The following is a 26,810-nucleotide window of genomic DNA, read 5'->3' on the forward strand; positions in this document are numbered from 1 at the left end:
GCACTGTTACCGTACGTTATAAAGTCATAAACTTAATTTTGGTTTGCAAAAACAGCGATGCATACGAATGTGCAGATAATTACTATAGATCATAAAAAATTATTAGTATCCATGTATTGCAGGGTGCAACCAAACAAATAATGATGTGATGACTGTTAAAAATTTGAATTCTATGGTTTCTTCATAGGCTGTCATTCATTACTACATGTGTGCTTCTCTCTGTTTTTGTTTTATTTTTTGCTATTTGTTTTTTTTGGGTTTTGTGGCCGTGCTAACTACTGATATATAGCCTACTACATAATTTTTCACACAGGCACGTTTTAAACCTTTCAAGGTTTTGCCACCTTTTCCCGTTCGTTAACGTGCTGGTAGGTTTATATCGATTTTTGTAGTTAGTATCTTTTTCGTCCCGGATGCGTTAATGACGAAAAATAAAATGATTGATTGATTGACTTGAGTCTGATTGCAAATAAATAATAATAAAAATAAAATGAAAGCAATCTTGTTTATGAGAATGAATTCAATGAAAGATAAAATTGAATCAGTAAGTGAAAACAATCAGGTTTCGCGGTCTAATTATCCTAAATAAAGCTTGTCAAGAGCTTTCGCTTGCAAAAATATTTGGATTTATAACTTTTTTTGGCATTAATTTAAACCATGGAGGAAGCCAAATATTTTTGCTACAGTACAACTTGTTTTAATGTTGGCAGTGGCTATTTGACCGGCGCCGGTCTTTGAATCTGAAACACTATTTGACCGTTCATGACGTCACTATACAGGGATCTTTTTCTCTTTCAAAGCAAAAGACGAGAAGCGCGTATATATATAAGTTCTAAATTAGACAACTTTATTCAACTCGACCTGTGGCGCGTGCGATACTTCGCTGGCTTCTATTCTAGAGGGAATGAGTTCGATACTACAAATTTTATTAAATTTTAAATTAAATTTTAATTAAATTTTGACCCGAAGTGCATTTTTGTAGTCAATTTTTAATTTGAGTTGCCTACAGCCCAATTTTTTATGTCTTTTCAAATGGGAGTAATAAAGTTAGAGTTTTTTTAATGACAGTGGCAATTTGACCGGCGCCGGTCTTTGAATCTGAAACACTATTTGACCGGTCATGACGTCACTTTATAGGCATTTTTTTCTTTTTCTCTTTCAAAGCAAAAGACGAGAAGAGTGCCTATATAAGTTCTAAATTCGGCGGTTATGTTTTCGATACTACGCGGAAGCGTTCTTTTATTTTTAATTTTTAACTAAATTTTGACCCAAATTGACTCAATCGTTAGGCTGCTGCATTTTTGTGGTTATTTTTTAATTTGAGTAGCCTACAGCTCAATTTTTTACGTCTTTTCAACTATGAGTAATAAAGTTAAAGTTTTTAATTTTCTGGAATTTGAGAATTTCTCTGGGTAATTTTCCGTTCATCGTAAGAGGATGTGACCGTGTTAGCCGAACGATGCATTACATTTTTGCGTCGTTCGGCAAACACGGTCACATCCTCTTATGACGAACGGAAAATTATCCAGAGAAATTCTTAAATTCAAGAAAATTAAAAAATAAAATTAAGTAGGCCTAATAAAGTTAGAGTTTTTAATTTTCTGGAATTTGAGAATTTCTCTGGGTAATTTTCCATTCGTCATTACATTTTTGCGTTGTTCGGCAAAGGGCAACACTAAAAGGCGGAAATGCGTAATGCGGAAATAAGCCGGGCGTGAAATGGCGTATTGTCCGCAGAAGTAGCGATCTAATGCCGATGTAGAAAACGCGGAAGTACGATCTTGGCGTCCATATTGTTTAACATAGCGATGACTTCATCATGAAAGAATGAAATGTTGCAACATGGAAAAAGGCGGAAATGCGACTTTTAACAACAACTCACCACCGAACCTACTTTTATGTTGAAATATCATTGAAAGATATTGTTTAGAAGCAATTGTGAGGTCGTTAAATACTTTGACTGTTTTAATTCCACAGCTATTGGAGTAAATTTTGAAATTTAATGGAATTTATTGAAATAGGAAAAAGGCGGAAATGCGATTTTTAGCCACAACTCAATACCGAACATTTTCTTATGTTGAAATATCATTGAAAGATATTATTTAGAAGCAATTGTGAGATCATTAAATACTATGACTGTTTTAATTCTAAACTTATTTCGGCTTATTTCCGCGTTTCCGCATTTCCGCCTTTTAGTGTTGTCCTTCGGCAAACACGGTCACATCCTCTTATGACAAACGGAAAATTATCCAGAAAAATTCTTAAATTCAAGAAAGTTAAAAAACTCTAACTTTATTACTCATATTTGAAAAGACATAAAAAATTGGGCTGTAGGCAGTGTAGGCTACTCAAATTAAAAATTGACCACAAAAATGCAGAAGCCTAACAATTGAGTCACTTTGGGTCAAAATTAAAAAAAAAACGCTTCCATGTAGTATCGAACATTCGAACTCATTCCCTCTGGAGCACCAGCCCGATACGTATCCTACGTGCCACAGAATCAGCTGAACACAGTTGTTAAATTTAGAAGTTATATACAGTAGGCACTCTTCTCGTCTTTTGCTTTGAAAGAGAAAAAGAAAAAAATGCCTATATAGTGACGTCATGACCAGTCAAATAGTGTTTCAGATTCAAAGACCGGCGCCGGTCAAATAGCCACTGCCTTTTTTAATTTGCTGGAATTTGAGAATTTTAAACCATAAACAGACATAACTAAGCAACAACACTACATTTAACATTATAAAAGCAAAAAACAACAAGCGAACGTTTTCGGCTAGTCATATAGCCCTTTTCAAGCCTATAAGAAAAATACATTATTGAAAGAAATGCTAAAGAATCATATAGTATCACAGCAAAAATATGGTCAAATCTAAAGATTTGAGAAACTGCCTCGCTCACACAAAATGATAACTGAAAATTACACAGCGCAACGGGTCAAGTATTTCAGAGGTAAAAAGAATTGATTGTTCAGACAAGGACTCAGGCAGATTACGCAAGAAAGACAGAAGCACAAGAGATAGTGGCACAAAACAAAGTAATGCGAAAAGCACAAGACGTGATAATTTAATCAAAAAACTGTTAAAAGGTAAGAAGCTCCGCAAGCAAATAATTGCCTGTTGAGCCCTGGGTTTAAAGATTTGATGATCAATGCCTCATGAATTTTGGTTCCGAATTCGGACAAACACTTACGTACAATTTTAAAAGACTGCAATGACGGTTTATTATTTGAGCACGATTGGCAGTTTCTAATATGGTCTTTAATTGCACTGTTTTTATTAAAATTAGCCAAATTCAAATGCTCTCCCACTCTCGTCACCAAATGTCGCGTGGTCATACCAATGTATGACGATCTCGCATCATGCGAGCAAGTGAACTTATACACGACGTTAGAACATAAGCGGAAAGGAGTTTTGGACTTTAACTGAAAATAATAACCAGCTTTAAATGTTTTATAAACGGGAAAAATCTTAACGTTAAACTTCAATGCAATAAATCTGGACAAACTTGTGGGAAAACGTTTGGATTCCTTGCCAACAAACGGGATTGTTAGAAAGTTTTTGAAATCAGGCTCCTCAACTGGAGACGTAGTGGAAACCGAATTCAAAAACCCTCCAAGAACCTTATTAAAAAACCAAGTCGGATAATGATTAGCACCAAAGTATGAGCGTAATTTATTAATTTCATTATTGAAACAGTCATTGTTCGAGCAAATGTCTCGAGCTCGCGAGATAAGGCACTTGATCAAAGCAGATTTGTAATTAGACGGGCAAACAGCGCTGAAATTAAGGAAAAGATTAGTGTTTGTCGGTTTACGCCAGACCCAAGTATCAAATCCATTACCATTTATTTTGATTTCTACATCCAAAAAAGGTATAGTCTCTGTGGCTTTTATCTATACAAAGATAAATTGTACAAGCAAATTGACGGAGTGGCTATGGGTTCGCCTCTGGGTCCCACTCTTGCCAATTTCTTTCTAGCCCACCTTGAAAATAAGATTTTTTCTGAAAATACTTCCCAATTCTTTCCCAAGCTTTACTTACGTTATATTGACGACATTTTTGCCATATTTGATGACGATAATTCTTGTTCACAGTTTCTTGAAGTACTCAATACGCAACATCAAAATATAAATTTTACTGTAGAAAAAGCCACGGAGACTATACCTTTTTTGGATGTAGAAATCAAAATAAATGGTAATGGATTTGATACTTGGGTCTGGCGTAAACCGACAAACACTAATCTTTTCCTTAATTTCAGCGCTGTTTGCCCGTCTAATTACAAATCTGCTTTGATCAAGTGCCTTATCTCGCGAGCTCGAGACATTTGCTCGAACAATGACTGTTTCAATAATGAAATTAATAAATTACGCTCATACTTTGGTGCTAATCATTATCCGACTTGGTTTTTTAATAAGGTTCTTGGAGGGTTTTTGAATTCGGTTTCCACTACGTCTCCAGTTGAGGAGCCTGATTTCAAAAACTTTCTAACAATCCCGTTTGTTGGCAAGGAATCCAAACGTTTTCCCACAAGTTTGTCCAGATTTATTGCATTGAAGTTTAACGTTAAGATTTTTCCCGTTTATAAAACATTTAAAGCTGGTTATTATTTTCAGTTAAAGTCCAAAACTCCTTTCCGCTTATGTTCTAACGTCGTGTATAAGTTCACTTGCTCGCATGATGCGAGATCGTCATACATTGGTATGACCACGCGACATTTGGTGACGAGAGTGGGAGAGCATTTGAATTTGGCTAATTTTAATAAAAACAGTGCAATTAAAGACCATATTAGAAACTGCCAATCGTGCTCAAATAATAAACCGTCATTGCAGTCTTTCAAAATTGTACGTAAGTGTTTGTCCGAATTCGAAACCAAAATTCATGAGGCATTGATCATCAAATCTTTAAACCCAGGGCTCAACAGGCAATTATTTGCTTGCGGAGCTTCTTACCTTTTAACAGTTTTTTGATTAAATTATCACGTCTTGTGCTTTTCGCATTACTTTGTTTTGTGCCACTATCTCTTGTGCTTCTGTCTTTCTTTCGTAATCTGCCTGAGTCCTTGTCTGAACAATCAATTCTTTTTACCTCTGAAATACTTGACCCGTTGCGCTGTGTAATTTTCAGTTATCATTTTGTGTGAGCGAGGCAGTTTCTCAAATCTTTAGATTTGACCATATTTTTGCTGTGATACTATATGATTCTTTAGCATTTCTTTCAATAATGTATTTTTCTTATAGGCTTGAAAAGGGCTATATGACTAGCCGAAAACGTTCGCTTGTTGTTTTTTGCTTTTATAATGTTAAATGTAGTGTTGTTGCTTAGTTATGTCTGTTTATGGTTTAAAAGAGTTACCTCTCTACCCAAATTGTATTTGAGAATTTCTCTGGGTAATTTTCTGTTTGTGGCTATGCTAACTACTGATATATAGCATACTACATAATTTTTCATTCAGGCACGTTTTAAACCTTTCAAGGTTTTGCCACCTTTTCCCGTTCATTAACGTGCTGGTAGGTTTATATCGATTTTTCTAGTTAGTATCTTTTTCGTCCCGGACGCGTTATGACGAAAAATAAAATGATTGATTGATGTGACCTTGTTTGTCGAACGAAGCATTACATTTTTGCTCTCAACAAGTTAGTTATATATATACAATGCTTCTTTTAAAAAACTGGTAGGCCTAATGCGGAATGGCCCGTTTCGGCGAGTCCGATTCGGCGAGTCCGATTCGACTAGTCCGATTCGGCGAGTTCCCTATTCGGCGAGAGCCTTTTTCGGCGAGTGCCCTATTCGGCGAGTTTTTGAAATTTTTAAAATGAAATTATCGGGTACCGTAGCCTAACTACAATTGCCGTTTTTACATCGTTTTGACGTCGCTAAACGTTGAAATCGTGCAGAAAGGAATAAAAATAAAATGTTTGAACTATTAAATTAAAATTCGTCATGTCAGTTCAGTTGTTTTTATTTTTGACCATCATATCAAAAACAATACACGTCAACATAGCAAAGGTCGAGAAAAAGATAGAAGCGACAAAACGCGAAGTTAAAACGTGCTTGTGACCGAAGTAAGTTATTGAGTTGAAAGAAATTTGGCACGGTCGCAACACCTTCAGAAAAATTTAAGATATGAAGGGAAAATAAACCAAACAATGTTACAAAAAACATCATGTTTATGTCTATAAGTTAGTACTTTTGAATAGTTAAAATGATTAGTTTGGATCAACAAATGTGTGACCCACAGCTTAGATTGAAAGGAAATTATCGGGTACCGTAGCCTAGTTATCCCGACTAGCAAAAATTTGTTCCTAGAACCCAGTTAGCCTAACAGTTCATTTTTACATTGTAGTAACAGAATAAAAAGGCTAACCAAATGTGTGGCCTATCGTTTTAACGTCGCTAAACGTTGAAATCGTGTAGAAAAGAGAACTTTGCTGACTAGGATACGTTGAAACTGAAAAACATTCACAGAAGCCCTACGATACGTTGCATTTTTAAGATAATGTATTCAGACGTTGAATCAATGTACAAATGAAATGTTATGCTAAATGGGTTCTTGGAACAATTCGAAAGGCTTCTGTGAATTTTTGCTGGTCGGGATAACTGGGCTACGGCACCCGATAATTTCCTTTCAATCCAAGCTGTAGGCGGCCTACAGTAAGCCACACATTTGGTTAGCCTTTTTATTCTGTTACTACAATGTAAAAATGAACTGTTAGGCTAACTGGGTTCTTGGAACAAATCGAAAGGCTTCTGTGAATGTTTCTCAGTTTCAAAGTATCCTAGTCAGCAAAAGCTCCCTTTTCTACACGATTTCAACGCTTAGCGACGTTAACACGATAGGCCACACATTTGGTTAGCCTTTTCATTCTGTTACTACAATGTAAAAATGAACTGTGTTCTTGGAACAAATTTTTGCTGGTCGAGATAACTAGGCTACGGTACCCGATAATTTCCTTTCAATCCAAGCTGTAGGCCACACATTTGTTGATCCAAACTAATCATTTTAACTATTCAAAAGTACTAACTTATAGACATAAACAAAATTTATTTTATTTTTTTTTGTAACATTTTCTTTATTTTATTTTCCCTTCATATCTTAAATTTTTCTGAAGGTGTTGCGACCGTGCCAAATTTCTTTCCATAGGCGCCGACTTTTCAAAAAACCTTGGGGGGCGAGAAAGGTGATGACGTCATAACCATAACGCTATTTTACTCAATTAAAATAGTCTTTAATTAAGCTTAGTGTCTTGTTTATATTAACAAATAGGTCGCAAACCGTATTTATTAGAAGCGCTGCTTGAAAGGATTAGTTTTACGCATGCAGTACGCCTAGTCGTAAAATTTTTGAAATTGTTAGCTCATAATTGGAACTGTTGGAAAACAAGCCGATTCATTTCCTTTTCGTGCGAGTGAATAACAACGATCAAGACAGTGAAGTTATCGAAATAAAACGCAAAAATCATGATCTCAAGCAGAGTGAAAACCCGCTATCAGTTTTATTAACCTCGTTTCGCTAATTACTTTCAAAGCGTTGACAACGGCGAAGTGTTTTCTCTTCTGTTTTTTATCGAAAGTCTTTATAGTCTTTTATTGAATACAGTAGGCTATACTCGAGTAAAGGTCGAGATGTTCCCACGTGATTTTCACCTCAAAAAGACAAGTTCAACTAACACGGGACAAGCTGTTGTCTCCAGCTCGGCAATTTTCAAAATGAACGCACTAAAAATCATTGTCGACGTAGATTACGGAGTGTGAAATCGCGTCGGCCTAAGTAAAACTTTTGAATACGTTTATTTGCAGTGATTTAAACTTAATTTTCAAATTCAATGATTTCTTGTCAATTCTAAACTTTATGCACTTGTTGAGCAATATGCAAAGCTCACGAGACAAAACAGAAAGAGGAGATCAATTTTTTTATTTTTGCGTGTAGGATATAATCGTTCTTATTATAACGTAACATTCCATGATCGTTGAAGTCGATGTCAAACCTTAGCGGTCGCATAAAACAATGATGTCAGGTTAGCTAGGTGATAATAGCGGTAAGAGACGTCGTTAATGCAGGCAATATCTGCGACCAAGACCATTAAACACCTTTTCTTTTATCGGTTTTCGATTTAATTCTCACACATTGCGAAGAAAACAATGCGTTCTGTTGAATCATAATTGTCTCACAGCGGGAAGACCTCGTTGAAAATAGCGCGTCTAATTTAGCTGGTTTACTTAATATTGCAGTGAATAGTTACGTGACTATTCCAGCAGTGCAAGTTACTCTACCATCTACTTTGAAACTTCCATACCGTATGAGAAAGCCATGCGATCAGCTGCTGTTTTGCGGGCAAGAGCAACGTAGGCTTTTCTTGCTTTCGGCATTCTTTAAGTCCGTTTAAATTATCTAAATCTCTTTCACGAAGTGTTTTATCTTTGAAACACCACTTGTCATCACCATTTTTGTTGCCCTTCAACCATAAATTTACGGGGGGCGCCGCCCCCCGGAAGTCGGTGCGTATGTTTCTTTCAACTCAATAACTTACTTCGGTCACAAGCACGTTTCAACGTTCGTGTTTTGTCGCTTCTACCTTTTTCTACCCCTTTGCTATGTTGACGTGTATTGTTTTTCATATGATGGTCAGAAATAAAAACAACTAAACTGACATGACGAATTGTAATTTAATAGTTTAAACATTTTATTTTTATTCCTTTCTGCACGATTTCAACGTTTAGCGACGTTAAAACGATGTAAAAACGGCAATTGTAATTAGGCTACGGTATCCGATAATTTCCTTTCACAAATTTCAAAAACTCGCCGAATAGGGCACTCGCCGAAAAAGGCTCTCGCCGAATAGGGAACTCGCCGAATCGGACTAGTCGAATCGGACTCGCCGAATCGGACTCGCCGAATAGTAGCAGACCCGGCCTAATGGTATGTAAATTGTAAATGGAATGCAACTCAGATTAAAAATTGACTACAAAAATGCACTTCGGGTCAAAATTTAGTTAAAAAAAAAAAAAAAGAACGCTTCCGGGTAGTATCGAACTCATTCCCTCTAGTATAGGAGCCGGCAAAGTATCGCACGCGCCCGAATCGAGTTGAATAAAATTGTCTAATTTAGAACTTATATACGCGCTTCTCGTCTTTTGCTTTGAAAAAGAAAAAAAGTGCCTGTATAGTGACGTCATGACCGGTCAAATAGTGTTTCAAATTCAAAGACCGGTGCCGGTCAAATAGCCACTGCCTTTAATGTTTGATTTGTAAGTGTTGTTGAAGATGCTCAGGTGCAAATCCAGGTTTTTATTTTGGTGTCCTATGGTATGAGGTTTTGGTGTGCACAAAATCAGTTTTACGATGTTACCACATTATTATCGAACTTTTTGTCATAACACATTAAAACATAGAACTTTGTGTAATGTGGTGAGTTACAATATTGGTAAGAGAAACAAATGTCAGTCAAGTTAGTGTTTTCAGAAGATTTAGATGTTTTTTTTTCATATGAGGATAAATCAAATAATCCTGGAAGCCGGTATTTTGTATAAAATCAGAAACTTTGTTGCAACTAGTTTGTGCAAATTAAATTTCTTTTTATTGTTAGGTTGTTCTTTGTGGTATATTCAGGTATTAATTTTAAAAATTATAAAACAAATATATAGTTACTCAAGAAACTAGACTTATCATATACATCATGGTGGATACAAAGTGCTGTGCCCTGTTGGAATATGCTGCTTACTTCACTTTGGGCGTTGCTATTTTGAAAGTTGTTCATACTTTGTGGAAGCTTCTGGATACATATTTTCTTGGATCTTGTCCTGACTTTAAAAAATATGGGGAATGGTCTGTTGTCACTGGAGCGACTGATGGGATTGGTCTCGCATTTGTGAACAAGCTTGCAAAATGTGGCCAGAACATTGTTCTTATTAGCCGTAGTGGAGACAAGCTGCAATCAGTTGCTGATCAAGTTGAGAAAAAATATGATGTAAATACTCTTATAATTCAAGCTGATTTTGCGAAGTATGATATTTATGACAACATTGCACGGAAACTGAAAGGTTTAAACATTGGTGTATTGATTAACAATGTTGGTGTGTCCTTCAGCTACCCAGAATATTTCTTGAATGTTGAAAATCTTCCTGATGTTATTGATAAGATGGTTTCCATCAACATGACGTCAACTGTGAAGATGATTGAGATTATTTTACCGGCAATGGCTGCAAAAAAGAAAGGAATTATTTTAAATGTTTCATCCGCTGCTGCTGCTCGTCCGACACCCTTATTGTCATTATATTCAGCATCCAAACTGTTTGTCGACTGCTTTTCTAAAACTTTAAATTCTGAATATAAAAAGAATGGAGTCATAGTTCAATGCTTAATGCCATATTATGTCACCACTAAACTATCAAAAATTCGTCGACCAAGCTTGATGGTGCCAACTCCAGAAACCTTTGTGTCTTCTTCTTTGAAAACTGTTGGAAAAGCAAGCCGTACTTATGGGTATTTTCCACATGCTCTTCAAGCAACAATAGTAAATCTTCTTCCAGAAAGTCTTTACATTTGGATTTCAGATCGAATGCACAATCAAATTCGTAGAAGGGCTCTACAAAAAAAGGCTGAGAAAAAAGCATAGGATTATTTGAAGGTTTTAATGATAAAAATGTGCAGTTTACACCATTTTGAAATGACAATGTGTTACGTTTATCTGGCTGGTTAAAAGATTAAATCTGTTATATTAATATGAAGTGATTTAATGTTGTTTAGAGTAGATACTTAACCCAATTGGCATTCTCTAAAATCACTGTTGCGACACTTATATTACCAATGTGTTCACATCATGTAGCTACTAAGCTTACTTCTGCTGACCTATAAGTAGCTTCAAACATGCTTTGTTTGCTAATAATTTTTGTTTAATTTTAAGTATGTGATGTATACTATATGATAGTATATAATAGTGAATAGTTTTAATGGGCCGTTATACTTGGCTGCTGATTTTATTTAATGGCTTGATTAAAGCTAATAAAGAAACATGATGCTGATTGTTGAATGATATATACATATACTGTAGGTTTGTTTTGATTGATAAAGTGATGATTTAAACTTGTTTTTGTACAACATTATATATATATTCAGAATTAGAGAAGTGTTGATGTATTGCTTAGCATAAAACCTCTTTTGATGCTATGTCTCAAACTTCAAATCTAGTACGTACTTACAATGCTACAACTCAAAGTCTTTATTTTAGCTAATAGTACATTTGAAAATATGATAATTAAATTAAATTTCTTGCAACTTTCTTAGTCTAATAAACCATTATAATATACAATACATTTTAAAATTGGTTCAAACGTATGATTTTTGTTATAAAAAATTTGCATTGGTTAGCAAAGCTCCAAAATCTTGGTACAATGTTGCATAGTAGTTGTTTTAAATATGTTTGCTTTGTCATTAGATAGTCACTAACTAATATGATACTAAACTATTGATTTTCCTTGCTAAATATGCAAAGTGTTTTAGGTGCCATGAAACTGTTCATTCAGTGATTGCTTGTATTTTTGATACCGCTACATGGTTTATAAATCACTTGTTATTATAAATGATGATTTTTGCTCAGAAGACTGTTTTCTTTAATCCATTTAGAAGACTTTTCAAATTGTCTAATTCCCTGGTTTTTGTTAATTTGAAGCTATCTTTTTTGGCAATCTCTTAGTGACTAAACAATATATCATACTATTTGATTTGTATGAGATACTGTTGCAAATGTTAATTGTTATGCTTCGGTTTTGACCAATTTGCAGGCTTTTTAGCACAGATTTTGTAGCAACTGATTAGTGATCATGGGTAACTGCCATACGGTTGGACCAAATGAAGCATTAGTTGTTTCTGGTAAGCTTTCATTGGTGTATACCAGTGGTTCCCAACCTGGGGGTAAATTACCCCGGGGGTAATTTGCCTATTTTTGGGGGGTAACAAGACCCGATTTGGAAACAGTAAAGGTTGTGAATTTTATAAAAGCGAAAAAATTGACTAGCCGTCTTTTCAAGGAACTGTGCAAGAAGATTGGAGAAAGATACGAAGCATTACTATACCACACAGAAGTATGATAGCTGTTTTGTGGCAAAGTGATAATCCACCTGGTAGAACTTTGTAAGGTTGTCCATGTTTTTCTGATAGAAAAGCCCGACTTGGCTGAATACTTCACTAACCAACAGTGGATTTCCCAGCTGTCTTACCTGGCTGATATCTTTTTTTGGTGAATTGAAAATAGGCAATTCAAGGTAAGAATGTAACTGCGATCCACACCAAAGTAGCCGTAGCAGCAATTATCGCGAAGGTTAAGTTGCAAGCTAGTTGGAAGAGGCACAGTGGCGCAGTTTCAGATGCTCAACGATCGACGTCTACCTTGCAGGCAATGGACTGAAGTTGACAGCGGCGTTGAAGGAGGACATAGCTGACCACGTAGGCCAGCCAGCCAAGAAGATTGACTTCCAAATTTGGACATGCACAGTGCACACGGCTAGTCTCCAATGGTGCATTGAGCCCTTCACATGTGATGACAGCCAGGTGGATGATGACGACTTTCCGGCCAAAGAAGAATTTATCACTCTCCGAAAGAACGAAGCGTTGAAACGTGATTTCAAGGGGAAAGGCTTGGAACCCTTCTGGATTGGCAGACTCCAGGATGCACTAACATTAGCGACACGGGCATTAAATATCCTGACATCTTTTTCAACAACGTATCGCTGTGAACAAGGATTTTCAACTGCCTTGTGAATGAAGACAAAGAAGCGCAATCGTCTGGATGCCAAAAGCGACGCAAGAATCGCCCTCAGTAGGCTACCACAAAGCCCAGGATCACAAAGCGGGCGGCTGAAGTCCAGGCCCAACCTTCACATTGAATGTTTGCCATGCATTGTTATCTTGTATTCAGTGAAATACATAGCAATAAACACCTTTGTTTTTGAAAATTGATCGAGGGGGTAATTACCTCACTTCAGGGTGGAGATTAGGGTAACAACCAAAGAAAGGTTGGGAACCACTGGTGTATATTATTATACTTTATCTCTAAAGTCTAATTTCACATTTTGAAAATTTTTTAATCTTGATCACATTTCTGGTATGGTAGACCTTTAATTTTTGCAATTTGAATGTGGCTGGATTATACTAGATTTGCCTGATGTTGATAACAAAGTGCATTATCTTGCAAGATGGACAGTTGGACATACAGCAAACTTATATTTTATCAATAAAACTATTCTCTGTTTACTAAAGTTCTGCATATATTATCTTTGAACTACAGTTTTGACACTTCCCAATACTGAATAAAGATTAGCTTACAAATGTTTAACATTTTTAGTAATTGTGTTGTACAAATATATTTGTCTTTTCACAGGTGGATGTTGTGGGAATGATGGTAAGAAGTATGTTATTGGAGGGTGGGCATGGGCTTGGGCATGTGTATCTGAAGTACAAAGGTAAAATACCCCAATGTATTTAACAGAAAATGATAAAGCAAATGTAATTGATTAAATGGTCTCCAACATTATAGATGTCGAATGACTTTTAAACCCAAATGACACTATTTGTGTTTTTACCTTACCCAAATATCGTGAGATCGATTAGGCAATGTTTCAAGAGGTTATTGCATCTATAGGGTTTAAGTCATTATGTCACTGTGGCATTTTGGTAAGACGTTGTTATAGCTTTATAGTATCCGTGTATGGTGGCATACAAATGGTGCATTGGTGCAATCAAGGTGGAAGTCATTTGGACTGCCTCATAAAGACTTTCTCCAATAATAAAAAGATAGCAGTACTGAAATTAACACAATATGTACGATTGTATGGTATACTAATGCACTTGTGTATCGTTTTTTGTCTTTACCTAATTTGTAGCGAGCGACACGTTGTGCAAAGTTTTCTATGCAATCATCAATGGAGAACATTTCCAAGCATAGATCATTAATTTTGTTGTGTTATGCTCCTACAGGTTGTCTCTGGAGGTAATGACATTAAATCCAACATGCCAAAGTGTGGAAACTGCACACGGAGTCCCTCTTACTGTAACTGGTGTAGCACAGGTGCATTTCTCTTAACTTGAGTTCAGATTAAGTTATTCATATTCCTGTAGATTTATATGTTTAGTTATTAGGTTACCTTCTTTAAAAATGGTATTGCTTGTATATTATAATCATCTTGCATATTATACAGTTACAATGCTACTATTTCTACATACATCATTGAACCACCATTATCTATCATTTTATTTGTTTACTTTTTGTGAACAGGTGAAAGTTATGACAGAGAAGGAACTTCTTTCATCCGCTTGTGAGCAGTTTCTTGACAAATCTGTGACTGACATTGAAAACATTCTTCTTCAAACTCTTGAAGGGCATCTCCGTGCTATTTTAGGTAAGACAGGGAAGTGTTTATAGATTATGATTATATAACTAATTAAGCTATAGTCACTGCAGTAATTAAACTTGACTTTTTGGGATGCAACGTCACCTGGAGTGTTGCTTTTTGCAGTCAATAATAATAACTATGTTTTATTTTGCACCCACTGCAACAACATATAGTACACTGCGGTCACAGATGCTATACAAGTCACAGCGAGCACTGTGTGTTGTGTAACGCTTTGCACAAGGCCCGTGCACGAGGGTTTTAGCCATTCAATTTTTTTTTGTATTAAGTAAGCTGTTTCCACCTTTCAATGACTAAACGAATGCTTGATTATTTGCCTTGCATTCTTGTCCAGTTATTCAACTATGTACGCACAAGAAGTAAAATAAGGTTTTTGTGGCTTCGCCAAGGCATCGGTCTGCTTGATTACAACGGAGACGCTCAAGTTTATTAATAATTTACTCGCTGTACCTGTGTCCGTACTATGCTTCGCTGTAGAAACTCTTTGTTGTTCATCCTTATTGATTTATCGCGAGAAGGTTTGTTACAAAAGAGCAGCACTTCGCCAAATCAAAAAAAAACCAGGGGTTATCACAAGGCTTCAATTTTACATTTTAAGAACATTTTATGAAATTATTTAAACGATTGCTTAGCAACTAGAACGATTGACGATACATCTGGAATGCCAAAATTCTGTGGAGTGCAGACGTGTTTGACAAGTTCTTTCATTGAATTTCTAACTCTTCAACTTTGCACCCTAGTCAGCGTAAGCTAGTTTGGACAGATTCTTGTATTGCAAAGAATATGTTGTTCGCTGTTTTAAAGCACTTTACGTTAACTAGACAGTAAAAAAACGACATAACGCGTTTACTTTTGCCTTGCCTAGCCTCTGTTTCAGCACTTGGACAATAAACGTGATGAGACAATGTGGTTCATTGTGCTGTTCAAGTTTGTTGGATTCCTTCATTTTCTGCTCTCCTAGGTACCTTGTCGGTGGAGCAGATTTACCAAGATCGTGAGACGTTTGCCTCATTGGTGCGAGAAGTAGCCGCGCCTGATGTGGGAAGAATGGGCATCGAGATACTTAGTTTTGTTATAAAGGACGTAGTCGACAACGTCGACTACCTGAGCTCGATCGGTCGGGCACAGAGCGCTATAGTGAAGAAAGATGCTGCTATTGGCGTTGCTGAAGCTGAAAGGGATTCGGGGATAGTGGTAAGTCATGTAGTCTTATTAACAACTTTTCAGCTTCGGTTACACTTGCATGTAGTAGTTAACATCTCAACAAATTTTGAAAATACGCACGATATTAAATGTACTGTATAACCAAGAATCAATGCACGTCGTGGACTGCAATAGCAATGATGCATACGTAGAGAGAGACATATGATACACTGATACAGTAAAGAACACAGGAACACAGTAAAATCCACAGGTTATCTGTTTACTTGATAACATACCTTCCCAGACAACAAAATCTGTGATTTTTACAGTGATTCGACGTTTGAAGACGTTAAATTAATGTAAAAGTGACAGATTCTGCTGTCTGGGTTGGTAGAATCTGCAACGCGGTTTTCTTCAGTGTACATATTTTGATGTGAACCGCTTCCTTATTACCACTTCACAGTTTTCCCACTGTTTTAGACTAGACTGAATGCATGCTCGCTAAGCTGTTTCATTGATAGTAAGCAGCTGTTTTTTTCTGATGCTTAATTGTGTTCACGGAAACAATTCCGTTCAAAATAGTCGAATGGCAATGTGGTTTATTCTGGAGTACTTAGTAATTTGAAGTGATTTGCGTTTCGTGCATCAGATTTATTGCTGGCTAAATTGTCACATTTTCGAGTAGCTTTTTGTAATTACAACGAGGCAGTTGTAAACTTAAAATACAATTAAGTGATGTGGGTGACTAACTGAAACTCCCTGAAACATATTACTGCACCAACCGAAAACCATCAATTTTTGCTTAATTTTTACGAAGTTTGATCGATATACTTGTTCATTTTTTATGGTTCAACTTAACCGGCAAGAAATCATAGTTGTCAGTTTGCCAAAGGTATTCAAGTGAAAAAACGAAGCTATGTCACCACATTGCTGATCTTGAATTGCTTTACTCAGGAAGCGAGATGTGACAAAGCACTTATGGACGTGAAGTTCGACGCCGACACCAAAGTGGCCGACTCTGAACGAGAATTCAAAATGAACCAAGCAGCTTATCAAAAGGAAGTCAATACAGCGGTGAGGACTTCGCTCTCTGCATGTTTCTTCGTGTTTTTCACAAAATTCTGCCCGACTTTATTTGCTTATTTTAACATTATTGAACTCCCTAGTCATGTATAATATATTCAATGCGTCAATTTGTGAGCAACTCAGTCAACAAATCACCATTTTCTACGTTGATTCAATGTCTGCAGACGTTGCTTTACTGACTGGGTACTAACTGAAGCACCTTATAGCAAACCATCTACGGTTTTGTTTACCTTCTTTTAACTTCGTGATTCGTTGCTTCTTCATTGAACGTGACTACTGACTGTATGAAATAACTTAGCGCTTTGCGGTCACAGCAAAATTGTTGCAGCGTTTTCAGTTCACGACTATCGAGTATTTTTTTTTTGCTTACATGCGTTTGCATGCTCACACGTAGGGCGTGAGCTACAGTTAAAAGCAATGTTAGTCTTAGGTTTGAAAGGTGTTAGAAATATGTAGTATCAGCAAAACCCTGCTTGCGGCCGTGCTGTTTACAAGCCTACTTGTTGCATATTACTTCAATTGGAGTGACTTGATGAAATTAATTTTAATCTTGTATAAAAATTTTGTGTTTTGCTGTTGGGCTTGGAAGCAGGATCTAAAGCAGCTTTTGGCCTACTGTTAAAACCTCAATCTGTAAAGGGTTGTAGGTACCTATCGTGCAATGAAATCATTTCCTTCGACGGGATACGATTGTGGCAATTGATATGTTGCGCACTAAAAGAGATATTGTTGATGTATATGAACTGAATGCTTGACCTTTGTCTTGCTGCTTTTTGTGAAGTTTTTCCTCTTGCTCGCTTGACTCAATGCTCTGTGGTCGTTGGTTGATGGAGTTTTTGAGTGCTTGGTCATTTGGTGTTGCTGAGTTCCAGATGAAATAAGTTTCAGTCGCACTGCGTAGCGTTGTTTCAACTGCAGGAACACCTTGGCAATTCCCATTTGCGACGATCAAAATCACAGTACCCAAGTTCTTCCATTTAAGCAGTTTAACTTTCTGCATTTAAGTGTCAACGTTTGTGGATGACAATGTGGTACTTAGCTGATTGCTCAGTGATGGTACCCCGGACAGTTAATCAGGACTTTTTTTTACATTGGTTCAACGTCTGCAGACGTTGAGTAATTCTGACTGTTTGCACTGGAATAATGCTTACGGAATTTGTAATGACGCTTTTTTACTTGTCCCACCAGTACGCTGCTTTGCTTGTATTGCGTATTTCGTTTCGCATCTTTCGGAAGATCCGTCATTTTTCCAGCAAGTTCTGCCAAAAAGCTTCGTATATTAAGTTAACGCAGCACACTGCTGTGTCACATGCCGACAAGTAGGCAAACCGCCACTGAGGATGTCACATGATACGTATCGGCTAGCCGCAGATAGCAGACAAGCCACTGGCCCGCAACGAATGTGTTTGCGTTGTTGACGTAACAATATGTAGAAACAACCTTCGAGTTAGATTTTGTGACTATGATGACTTAAGTTGTGTGTTTAGGATTGGAAATCAAGCTCATTCATGTTTTAACCCAGTCGCACGTTTGTTCACTACCTTCGGTATCATTAGTTCGAGAGTGTTTGTTTTTAAGCTTTGGCCACAAGACTTCTGGTTGTGTCTTTCTAGCTTTAAAATTAAGGCAAACTATTCAAGATATTTCTATGTTTGTTGCATTGTGTTGCCCATCTACAATAATGGTCGCTGCAAAGTATCCGACAGCATAGTTTGAAACCCTCCTACGATTTCCGCAGCTACGTGCAGTATATTCCTGAACCTGATACGCTTCAAATTTCCAATTTTGGAATATATCACTTCTCTGCAAACAAATTTCTTGGAAAAGCTTTTGTGTTTCATTTTCTGATCAACATTTCTGATGTATAAATCTAACTTTCCGTATAATCCGTACTGTACTTTTGTACTGAGATGAAAAAATGCAGTCTTTGATTTTGGTATACCTGTAAATTACTTTTGTTTGTTGGAACAAACAGTTACCGTCACGTCTTCTCAACTATGTCTGTGCAGACGAACACCGCTGTTTAGTTGATGCACCAAACACGACAGAATAGATGATGTATATACATGTAATAATAATTCGCATTCACTTTTTTCCAGAACGCTCAAGCGGAACTGGCATACAAACTTCAAGCAGCCAAAGAAGAACAAAAGATTCGACGAGAAGAGATCGAAATCGATGTTGTGCAGAGGCGAAAACAAATTGATGTTGAAGCGAAAGAGATAGAACGAAAAGATCGAGAGTTGGAAGCCACTGTCCGAAAACCCACCGAAGCTGAGGCTCATAAAGTTAAAACACTCGCTGAAGGAAAGAGGTAAGTAGACGACTGATATATATATCGGAAAATATCGGCAATATCGGAAACGTGTAAGGTTTTAGCTCCGCCTTAAATAGCTTGGTGAGTGAGTACTATGATAGTATGACAGTGTCGCTGGTTAATAGTGGTGTTTGTGATGTCAAAATAAGCACACAGCTAGTTGTGGCTAAGCAATCACAACATGTACAAGTAAAGTTCATTTGCAAGTGAGCTGATATGCTTTGACAGCATAGGAAGTGCGTGATCAAGTTTTGTCAACGTAAGAAGTTGAGTAATTGTTAGTTGTTTTTGTGGGGCCAACAACATTGTACCCTTGCTTCTTGGTGATAGTGTTCTGCACTGTGATATATTTTTTACCCTCAGAATCCGTCGCACGTTTAAACTTATCCGGCTAACCGCTTTGCCCGCAAGGTAGAAGTTATGGTCTGTGTTTATTGCTACTGTTAGGTGATCATTTCAACTACATATTGTGATCTTAGATTAACACCTTCCTTGCTTCTTTAGAACAAAAACCGTGGAAGCAGCGCGCGCCGATGCCGAGCGCATAAAGTTGGTCGGCTCTGCAGAAGCCAGTTCGATTGAAGCGATTGGTAAGGCTGAAGCTGAGAGCATGAGACAGAAAGCGTCCGCTTACAAACAATATGGAGATGCTGCTCTTATGTCCCTTGTGCTTGAGTCCCTACCAAAGGTAAGATCAATCATCTTGATAACTTATAACGCAGTTGAATAAAATGAAAGGGATGCACTCTGAAGTCATGTCAAGATGCCAAATGGTTGATTTATGTGTGATATGCGCTACCGCTTGTTTTGCATGGCGAGCCAAATTGACATAAGTTTGAAAACAGTCATTTTTCATAAACGTATGTCGCATATCAAACTAAATTTTGCTTGCCTTAAAATTGGTCTTTTGTTTCAGATTGCCGCCGAAGTGGCCGCTCCCTTGTCGCGCGTGGACGAGATCGTGATGTTGGGTGGGGAAAATGATAGAACAACGTCAGAAGTCACCAAGCTGCTAGCCGAGATGCCCCCAGCCGTGCAGGCCATCACCGGTGTCGACCTTTCAAAGGTAAGAGGACGTGCCTTTTCTCTCGGCGTTTATGAGCGATTATCGAAAATTCGTCCTGTCTCTCTGTTTTGGTGCATTTCGTGCGGTAGCCTATTGTTGTTTTTGAATGAAAAGTAAATGAAACGAATATCAACTTCGGAGTCATTGCTAATCTTAACCTAAATGTTTTTTTTTAAGTAGCTGTTCTTCTGTGCTCGCTAATTGGATTTCATTTCTCTGCAGATTCTCAAGCAGGTGCCAGGGGCACGGTGAGAAGTCAGTGCGGGAATGATGGTTTTTCCTAGAAAGAAACTATACCTCGGAATTATCTTAACTAACAATGAAGATATTTTACGTTCACAGTTCAAGCTTCGCGCGTTTAACATGAGCCACTGACTAATCGTGTTTTAACAAACATTTTTGTATATTACATTATTCTAATGTTTTCTGCTGTTGGAGCAGCATTAAATTCATTAGCTTAGTTTGTTCAGTAATCAAATGTCGTCTGTACCTTGAGTAGCAATTGTAGGTATTTCTTACCTTTTTATAAAGTCTTTACCACCCGGTACTATTGCTATGCCGTTCCATCCCAGACAGCAAATCAATCGTCTGCAGATGTTGAATCAATGTAAAAAAACGACTGATTTGCTGTCTGCGATAGAGCTCTCTAACAAGAGATGTATGGTGAACTTTTGAAGTCTTCTTCAATGTTGATTGGAGTGCCAAAACCCAACCAGCAAAAGTTGACCTTTCCCAGACTGCAAATCCGTCGATTTTTACATTGATTCAACGTCTGCCGACGTTGAATCAATGTAAATAATGACTAAGTTGCTGTGTGAATGTAGACTACGTCAAAACGATGTAGAAATCGCAACTTTTCCTAATTGGGAACAAATATATCAACGTACCCCCGCAAATAAACGTAGCTTTGTTAACGTTACCTTGACGTATTGCAACGTTGTAGCAACATTAAATGAGCTTTTGTTTTAGTTTTTCCGTCGAGGTGCAGTGAGTTTGTTTAATATTGCATGTGAAAACATTTTCCAGCCGACAAACTAGTTCTTTTTTGCTTTAATCCGCAGATGTTGATCCGTATAAAAAGGCACCCATTTTCTGCCTGGGTTGAAGTAATTAAAAAATGTGTTGATTTTACGTTGAATGTTGCGTGATTGTCGCAAATAATTCGACTTGGGTCAGTTCGAATCCTTTTTATTTCCATCACGACGAAAACAATACATGCCAACACAGCAGGGATTGAGAAATAGGTAGAAACAGCAAAGCGCAAACGTTAAGGCGCGTTCGAGTCCAAAATAAGTCAAAACATACGTTAAGGCCGCAATATCTTGATATTTAGGTTCCATTGTTATGTTTCTTCCCAGAAAGCAAATCAGTCGTTTTTTTACGTTGATTCACCGTGTGAAACATTTCGACGGTTGAGACGTTGCATCAATGTAGCAAAGGACTAATTTGCGTGCTGGGACCACGACAACTTGCTAGTGATATTGTTCTTACACAAAAATCCAATAATGTTTAGTAACCAAAGAATTATGTTGCAAAGTCAAAATGGACGTTTTAGAATTAAATTGAAAGTGGTGACGCAACGTGCCATGTGTCCCTTCAGTCGGCAGCTTTTTGTTTTAATGTGATTTCTGTTCTTTTATTGTAGGCTTATATGAAATACATGCATGCTTTACTTCTCGAAATGTATCGTAACTGACACATTTGTAAACACGTCCATATCTGTACTTGCAACAAACGTTATTTTCCATGACTTCCACCAAGCCATGTTATATATCAAATCTTCTTTGCTGAAGCTTTTTTCGGTGTTTTTGTTCAATTCTGTAGATTTGCAACATCTTGACATCATATTCACTGATAGTAGTAGGCCGAGTGCTGAAGCCCGCTTTCAAGATTGTTTTTATCAAAACATGAATTAAAAATTCGGACGCCAACTTAAATTGTGAACAGTTGCTTGAAAGCGACAGATATTTTTTGTTTTAAAACTGGACGTGGTTTATGATTGTGCCTTATTTTCGGCGTTTGATAAAAGGCACCGTTGTAGTGTTACTATAACTGCAGTTATGCTTTAAGACTAGATTTGTAATCAAGATTACCTCTTATTGGAAGTTTTCCGGCTAAAATTCGCCTCACTTCAGTCGATCGTCAACATTTGTACATAGATGCAAATATATTCAGGAATAACACTTGCTGTGCGTGTTGTGATGGTTTCAGGTGAAAAGCTTATTCTGGGGACTGATAAGAAGTAATTTCTGTATTGTCTGAGAAAGCTTTCTGCAGCTTAATGGTAGCGGTTTCTCACAAATGCAAAAGCTTTGCAGTGTACTACCTACAATTTAAATACAAGTAGGCTAACTGGCTCACCAACCCCTAATAAATGATGCGATAAACAATTAGTCATTGAGACTTTGCTGTATATGCCAAGGGCGGGGTACAAGCAGTGTTCCCTCTAAGGTGCGCAACTGAGCAAATGCGCAGTACCACCAGACTATTTGCGCAGTAAAATCTCATTCTTGCAATTTCCAAATTGAAAAGTAAAATGATCTTCAACATTATTTTTGGACAGAACGCTTCTGCGCTTATCGCATTTATACCGTGTGCTGATGCACAGTACCCTTTTGTTACATCACAATCCTTTGTCTTTGCTTCACAAACACTCCACACTCGTGGATGCAAGTAACTTTATTACTTAGCTTGCAAAATATAGCCTATTTTCCAGTTTCGACTCTGAAGACTGGTTTAACTAATTACAGTAATTATTACAATTACATAAAACAGGAAGAAACTATTTGAAGTAAATGTGTAATTTGTTCGCTTTTTATTAAACTTCTTCTAGACCAGTGGTTCCCAAACTCGGTTCACAAAGTTGGTAATTCATTTTAACTCAGCATTAAAATGCTCATGCTCACTAAATCAAATAGTTGCTCAGCGTAAAATTTTCTTAGAGGGAACACTGGGTACAAGGTAAATGATAGATTGTTACTGTTCCTCTGTTCGCCTCAAAGCTGATTCTCGCTCCTTTTCGAATCATGAATCATCTTCGCTTTTTCTTACATATCGGTACGCGTATTTGTAATCTGCAGGTTGCTGCAGCAGATAGAGTGTTTTGACCGGTGGATACTTTTAACATAGGACAGTTTTCCCTATGGGCCAGCTGACTGCAAACCCTTCTAGCACTCAGCCAGAGAGTTGATTCTTGCTTTGAACTTAGTTTGGTAATTACAGAAGAAAAAATGGTTCATTCGACCGCGTGGTTCATTTAATTTACTTTGTAATGTGCAGGACCGCAATCAGCTGATTTAAATCTTGCCTTCTGGTTGGTTGATACTTGCAGATTATAAATACGCTCCCGGTTCTAAGTGATATTCATTTCCTAACAAAGTGCTATGATATGACGTAATTTTCTTGCTTCTCGTCACTGTTACCCCAATTTCTTCATGGCTATATTGTCGGCCTATATGAGGTTAATAGCTAGGGTGGTTACAATTTTGTATTTATCAAATATATAGGCTATTTTTGACATCCCTGAATTAAGTTTCAAAAAAACGATGATTCGCTGATATTTCGTGATACAGCATAGGCTAGTAGGCTACCAGTAGTCCAGTTTTAATAATAGCTCCATGATCATTGATCAAGTCGGCATTTCTAATAAGCCAGCCGATTCGCTTCGAAAATACAAAACAAATGAGTTGTTGGTTTATTTTAATTAAAAGTGCTGTCGTCTGTCACATCATTGTTCGATTAGGTAACACACAAGATGAGCAATAGAACTGGTAACAAGAATACACGAAACACAATTTCTTCATTTGCAATCTGAAAGAAAAAAATAAATACAGGAGTTATAAAAATAGTGTGAAAGTGTGGGCTAGTGCTAAAGCATAAAATAGCTACATGTTATCTTGTTGAGTTTGCACCATCTAATGACACTTTTTAGTCTTGGTGGTTCGGTAAATCTGACCAGCATTGTTGAAAACGCAAACCTGTTGCGATCATTTTAGGCTACTAAAGTAAAATTATTTTGCAGGCTTAAAATAAAACTTGGCCTACAGTAGTAGGTTATGGAAAAACAGTCACCGGAAAATCGACTAAGATATGAAAAGGCTTAGGCCTACGTAGTCTAGGCAACATCGCATTTCTGTGACGTTTGACATTTATATAGCCTACTCTTCATTAAGGTTGCTAACATTAACCATGAAAAATAAAATGTTCAGTCATTGACTATTTACTTTAGTACCAGTAGTGGAGCTTTTTAACTGTTGGCAACGCTACAGTCACAAGCGAGGTAGCCTATAATGGAAACGATGCCTACAGCTTCACTCTTCACAGTAGGCTGCTGATTTATTTTAGAAACGTGTGGTCACTATTTTAAATTATGTAACTCAACATACAGACCTATTTCATATAAAAACCGACATTCAGTCGGAAGATGCTCTATTTGGACGAAGGATGAGGTCCCGGGATGGGGGTTTGGTCGAGGATATCTTCACCCCTAGGGCCTTCTCACCCACTGGCATTCCATCACTTCTGTTGTCGTAGTGGTAAGCTGGTAAAACAAGTGCTGACCGAATAGTCTCGTTAAGAAAATAACTGTTTTCGTGTTTGAGGCATTTAGCTCTCAAGCGTCATTGTTCTTCAACGTTGTGAGTGAAACAGTGAGAATCGTAACCTACGTTTAAATTCACAGCTTTTAGATAATTTTCACTATTTTACACTTGAAGTTCAAAACTTTGGCTGAAGAAGTAGGCTAGAACTACATCAGTGGTAAATAGGGTAATCGTGACTTGGGCGTTGCTTTCTTTTGTTAATTTTAGTTCATTGCGGTAGTCTACATTGAGTTCCGTTTTTAGCAGCATGATCGTTGCTTACTTCACAAATGCAGATACAAACAAACTCTTTTAACCTGATGCTGCGGGTTTAGTTTATTAGATAAACTAAACTAAACCCGATAAACTAAACTTATTAGATAAACTAAACCCTATAAACTAAACTAAGAAATAAACATTTCTTTTGACATATCGAGCTAACAACCACGGTACACGCCTAATAAAGTGCACGCTTTACGTTTGCTGGTTTTCAGCTCGACGTTCCATAGATTTAGTCATATCAAAAACACGACTTTAGAAGAGATGTAACTTTGGTGTAGGCTACTATAACAGCTGATTGATGGCAATTCAAGTAGCCCAATTGAATTGAATAACTGTAGGATTCAACCGCTTAGGCACAAACAAACATCTAATCTTGCTGAGCGAGCACAAGCAAACAGCACTAGTCTGAATAAGCCCGATAATGGCTTCAATTTTTCTGCAGAACATCAATGAAAGGATATTTGCTGTAACTGGAAGCTGAATGATGTCGGTTTCAGTGACGATTTCAAGTTGATGGTTTATCGTCCCAACGCCCGAATCCCCCTCGACGCCGACCGCTACGGCGTAAATTTCCAAATTGAGTTTCACCTCCATACCAGCCGCAACCTGGAAATTGTGATCAAACTTTACAACAGAAAATCTATTTCTAGAATCGTATGGAGGAAGAGATTAAGTTAATTAATTATTTTTTATTTTTCGGAACTAATATGTCGCCTATGGAACTGAAACTTGGCAAAATTACAAAACTCAGCTGAAAAAGTTTGAACTAGAGCTCCAGGTATCGCTATTTGTAGTTTGCAGTTAGTATTCCAATAACTACGTTCTGTCAATAGGTAGATATATTTGGTCAATATATTTGGGATTACTGTGTCAAGAGTTCACTACTAGATTTGAAGAAACAATTGCATATCAGACATAAAATACATTTCTAATTTCTATTTTAATGGAGACTGTCAAATGAAATCTTGAACAAAACGCAGGATTCTTTCGCTTAGCTAAACCAGGTGTTAGGTCTGCACAATTTTTAAAAGAATTGCAGATCAGCCAACTCTGGTCGATCGTTGCATCAAATAAAGTTTCAATATCCCCCTCACGCGTCCTCAACAACGTACCAACAAAACCATCCTTAAGTTAAACTTACAGGCCCGGGCGAGTAATGAACACGGAGCCCAGTGCCGGGAGGTGGTTGTTTTATTTTGAATCGGCAAAGATCCACACCAACATTCCGCATTCGCACGGTGTACAAGTAAGTGGTACCTTCACGGAGTACGCCAAACACAACCTGTGATGGAATGAAGAAGTCCATCAAATATGCTCAGTCTGACAGGGAAACAAACTGAGACGACAAGCGTTGCCTCTTTCATGCGTTGTCGATTTTGCTTCGAATTTGTCAGAAAGTGAAAAGGTGACTTTTTTCGGTGGAAATTTAAATGATCTGATAGGCTGTCACCAGGTTCCATAATTGTTTAAAATCGTTGTAGGAGACTTATATTGGTGAAGTATCAAAAGACATATAAAAAAAATTAATAACACAAAAAGTATCTAAAAATCTGCTTCGTTGCAACGACGTTTTTAAATCCAACTTTTAGTGTAGTTTTAAGGTTTGGTTGTTAGGCTACCGTGTCTGAGACGAAAAAGGGAGGCTATTAAGTGTCTGAGACGAAAAAGGGAGGCTATTAAGTGTCTGAGACGAAAAAGGGAGGCTATTAAGTGTCTGAGACGACAAAGGGAGGCTATTAAGTGTCTGAGACGAAAAAGGGAGGCTATTAAGTGTCTGAGACGAAAAAGGGAGGCTACTATGTGCCTGAGACGAAAAAGGAAGGCTACTAAGTGTCTGAGACGAAAAAGGGAGGCTACTAAGTGTCTGAGATAAAAAAGGAGGCTACCTGCTACCAACAGCAAGGCTCATACCGGCACTGCGAAGGATAAGATGA

General features: G+C 37.3%; 3 protein-coding genes across 5 annotated transcripts in view; 2 read left to right on the forward strand and 1 right to left on the reverse strand.

Annotated features, from left to right (window-relative positions):
- The first annotated feature begins 9,607 nt into the window (after positions 1-9,607).
- On the forward strand, positions 9,608-11,777 carry LOC145776320 (very-long-chain 3-oxoacyl-CoA reductase-like). The gene has a single exon (XM_082587721.1). It carries the CDS (start codon positions 9,674-9,676, stop codon positions 10,610-10,612), a length of 939 nt encoding a protein of 312 aa, XP_082443847.1. The 5' UTR covers positions 9,608-9,673; the 3' UTR covers positions 10,613-11,777.
- On the forward strand, positions 11,776-22,200 carry LOC145776319 (flotillin-2-like). The gene is made up of 10 exons (XM_082587720.1): positions 11,776-11,865; positions 13,373-13,454; positions 13,969-14,059; positions 14,267-14,390; positions 15,364-15,596; positions 16,500-16,619; positions 18,731-18,945; positions 19,453-19,636; positions 19,865-20,014; positions 20,237-22,200. Exons 1-10 carry the CDS (start codon positions 11,817-11,819, stop codon positions 20,264-20,266), a joined length of 1,278 nt encoding a protein of 425 aa, XP_082443846.1. The 5' UTR covers positions 11,776-11,816; the 3' UTR covers positions 20,267-22,200.
- A 1,485-nt stretch (positions 22,201-23,685) lies between these two features.
- Positions 23,686-26,810, reverse strand: part of LOC145775290 (sperm-associated antigen 17-like) — a 38,977-nt gene continuing 35,852 nt past the window's right edge. For all 3 annotated transcript variants that reach the window (XM_082586552.1, XM_082586551.1, XM_082586550.1), the window contains 4 exons: positions 26,018-26,158; positions 25,338-25,482; positions 24,404-24,566; positions 23,686-23,824 (listed from right to left, as the gene is read on the reverse strand). In XM_082586552.1, the coding sequence (XP_082442678.1) occupies positions 24,427-24,566; positions 25,338-25,482; positions 26,018-26,158 (426 nt within the window). In that variant the 3' untranslated portion in view covers positions 23,686-23,824; positions 24,404-24,426. The remainder of the gene's footprint in view (positions 23,825-24,403; positions 24,567-25,337; positions 25,483-26,017; positions 26,159-26,810) is intronic.

This window comes from Aplidium turbinatum, chromosome 8 (assembly GCF_918807975.1).
Source record: "Aplidium turbinatum chromosome 8, kaAplTurb1.1, whole genome shotgun sequence".
Taxonomy (NCBI): Eukaryota; Metazoa; Chordata; class Ascidiacea; order Aplousobranchia; family Polyclinidae; genus Aplidium; species Aplidium turbinatum.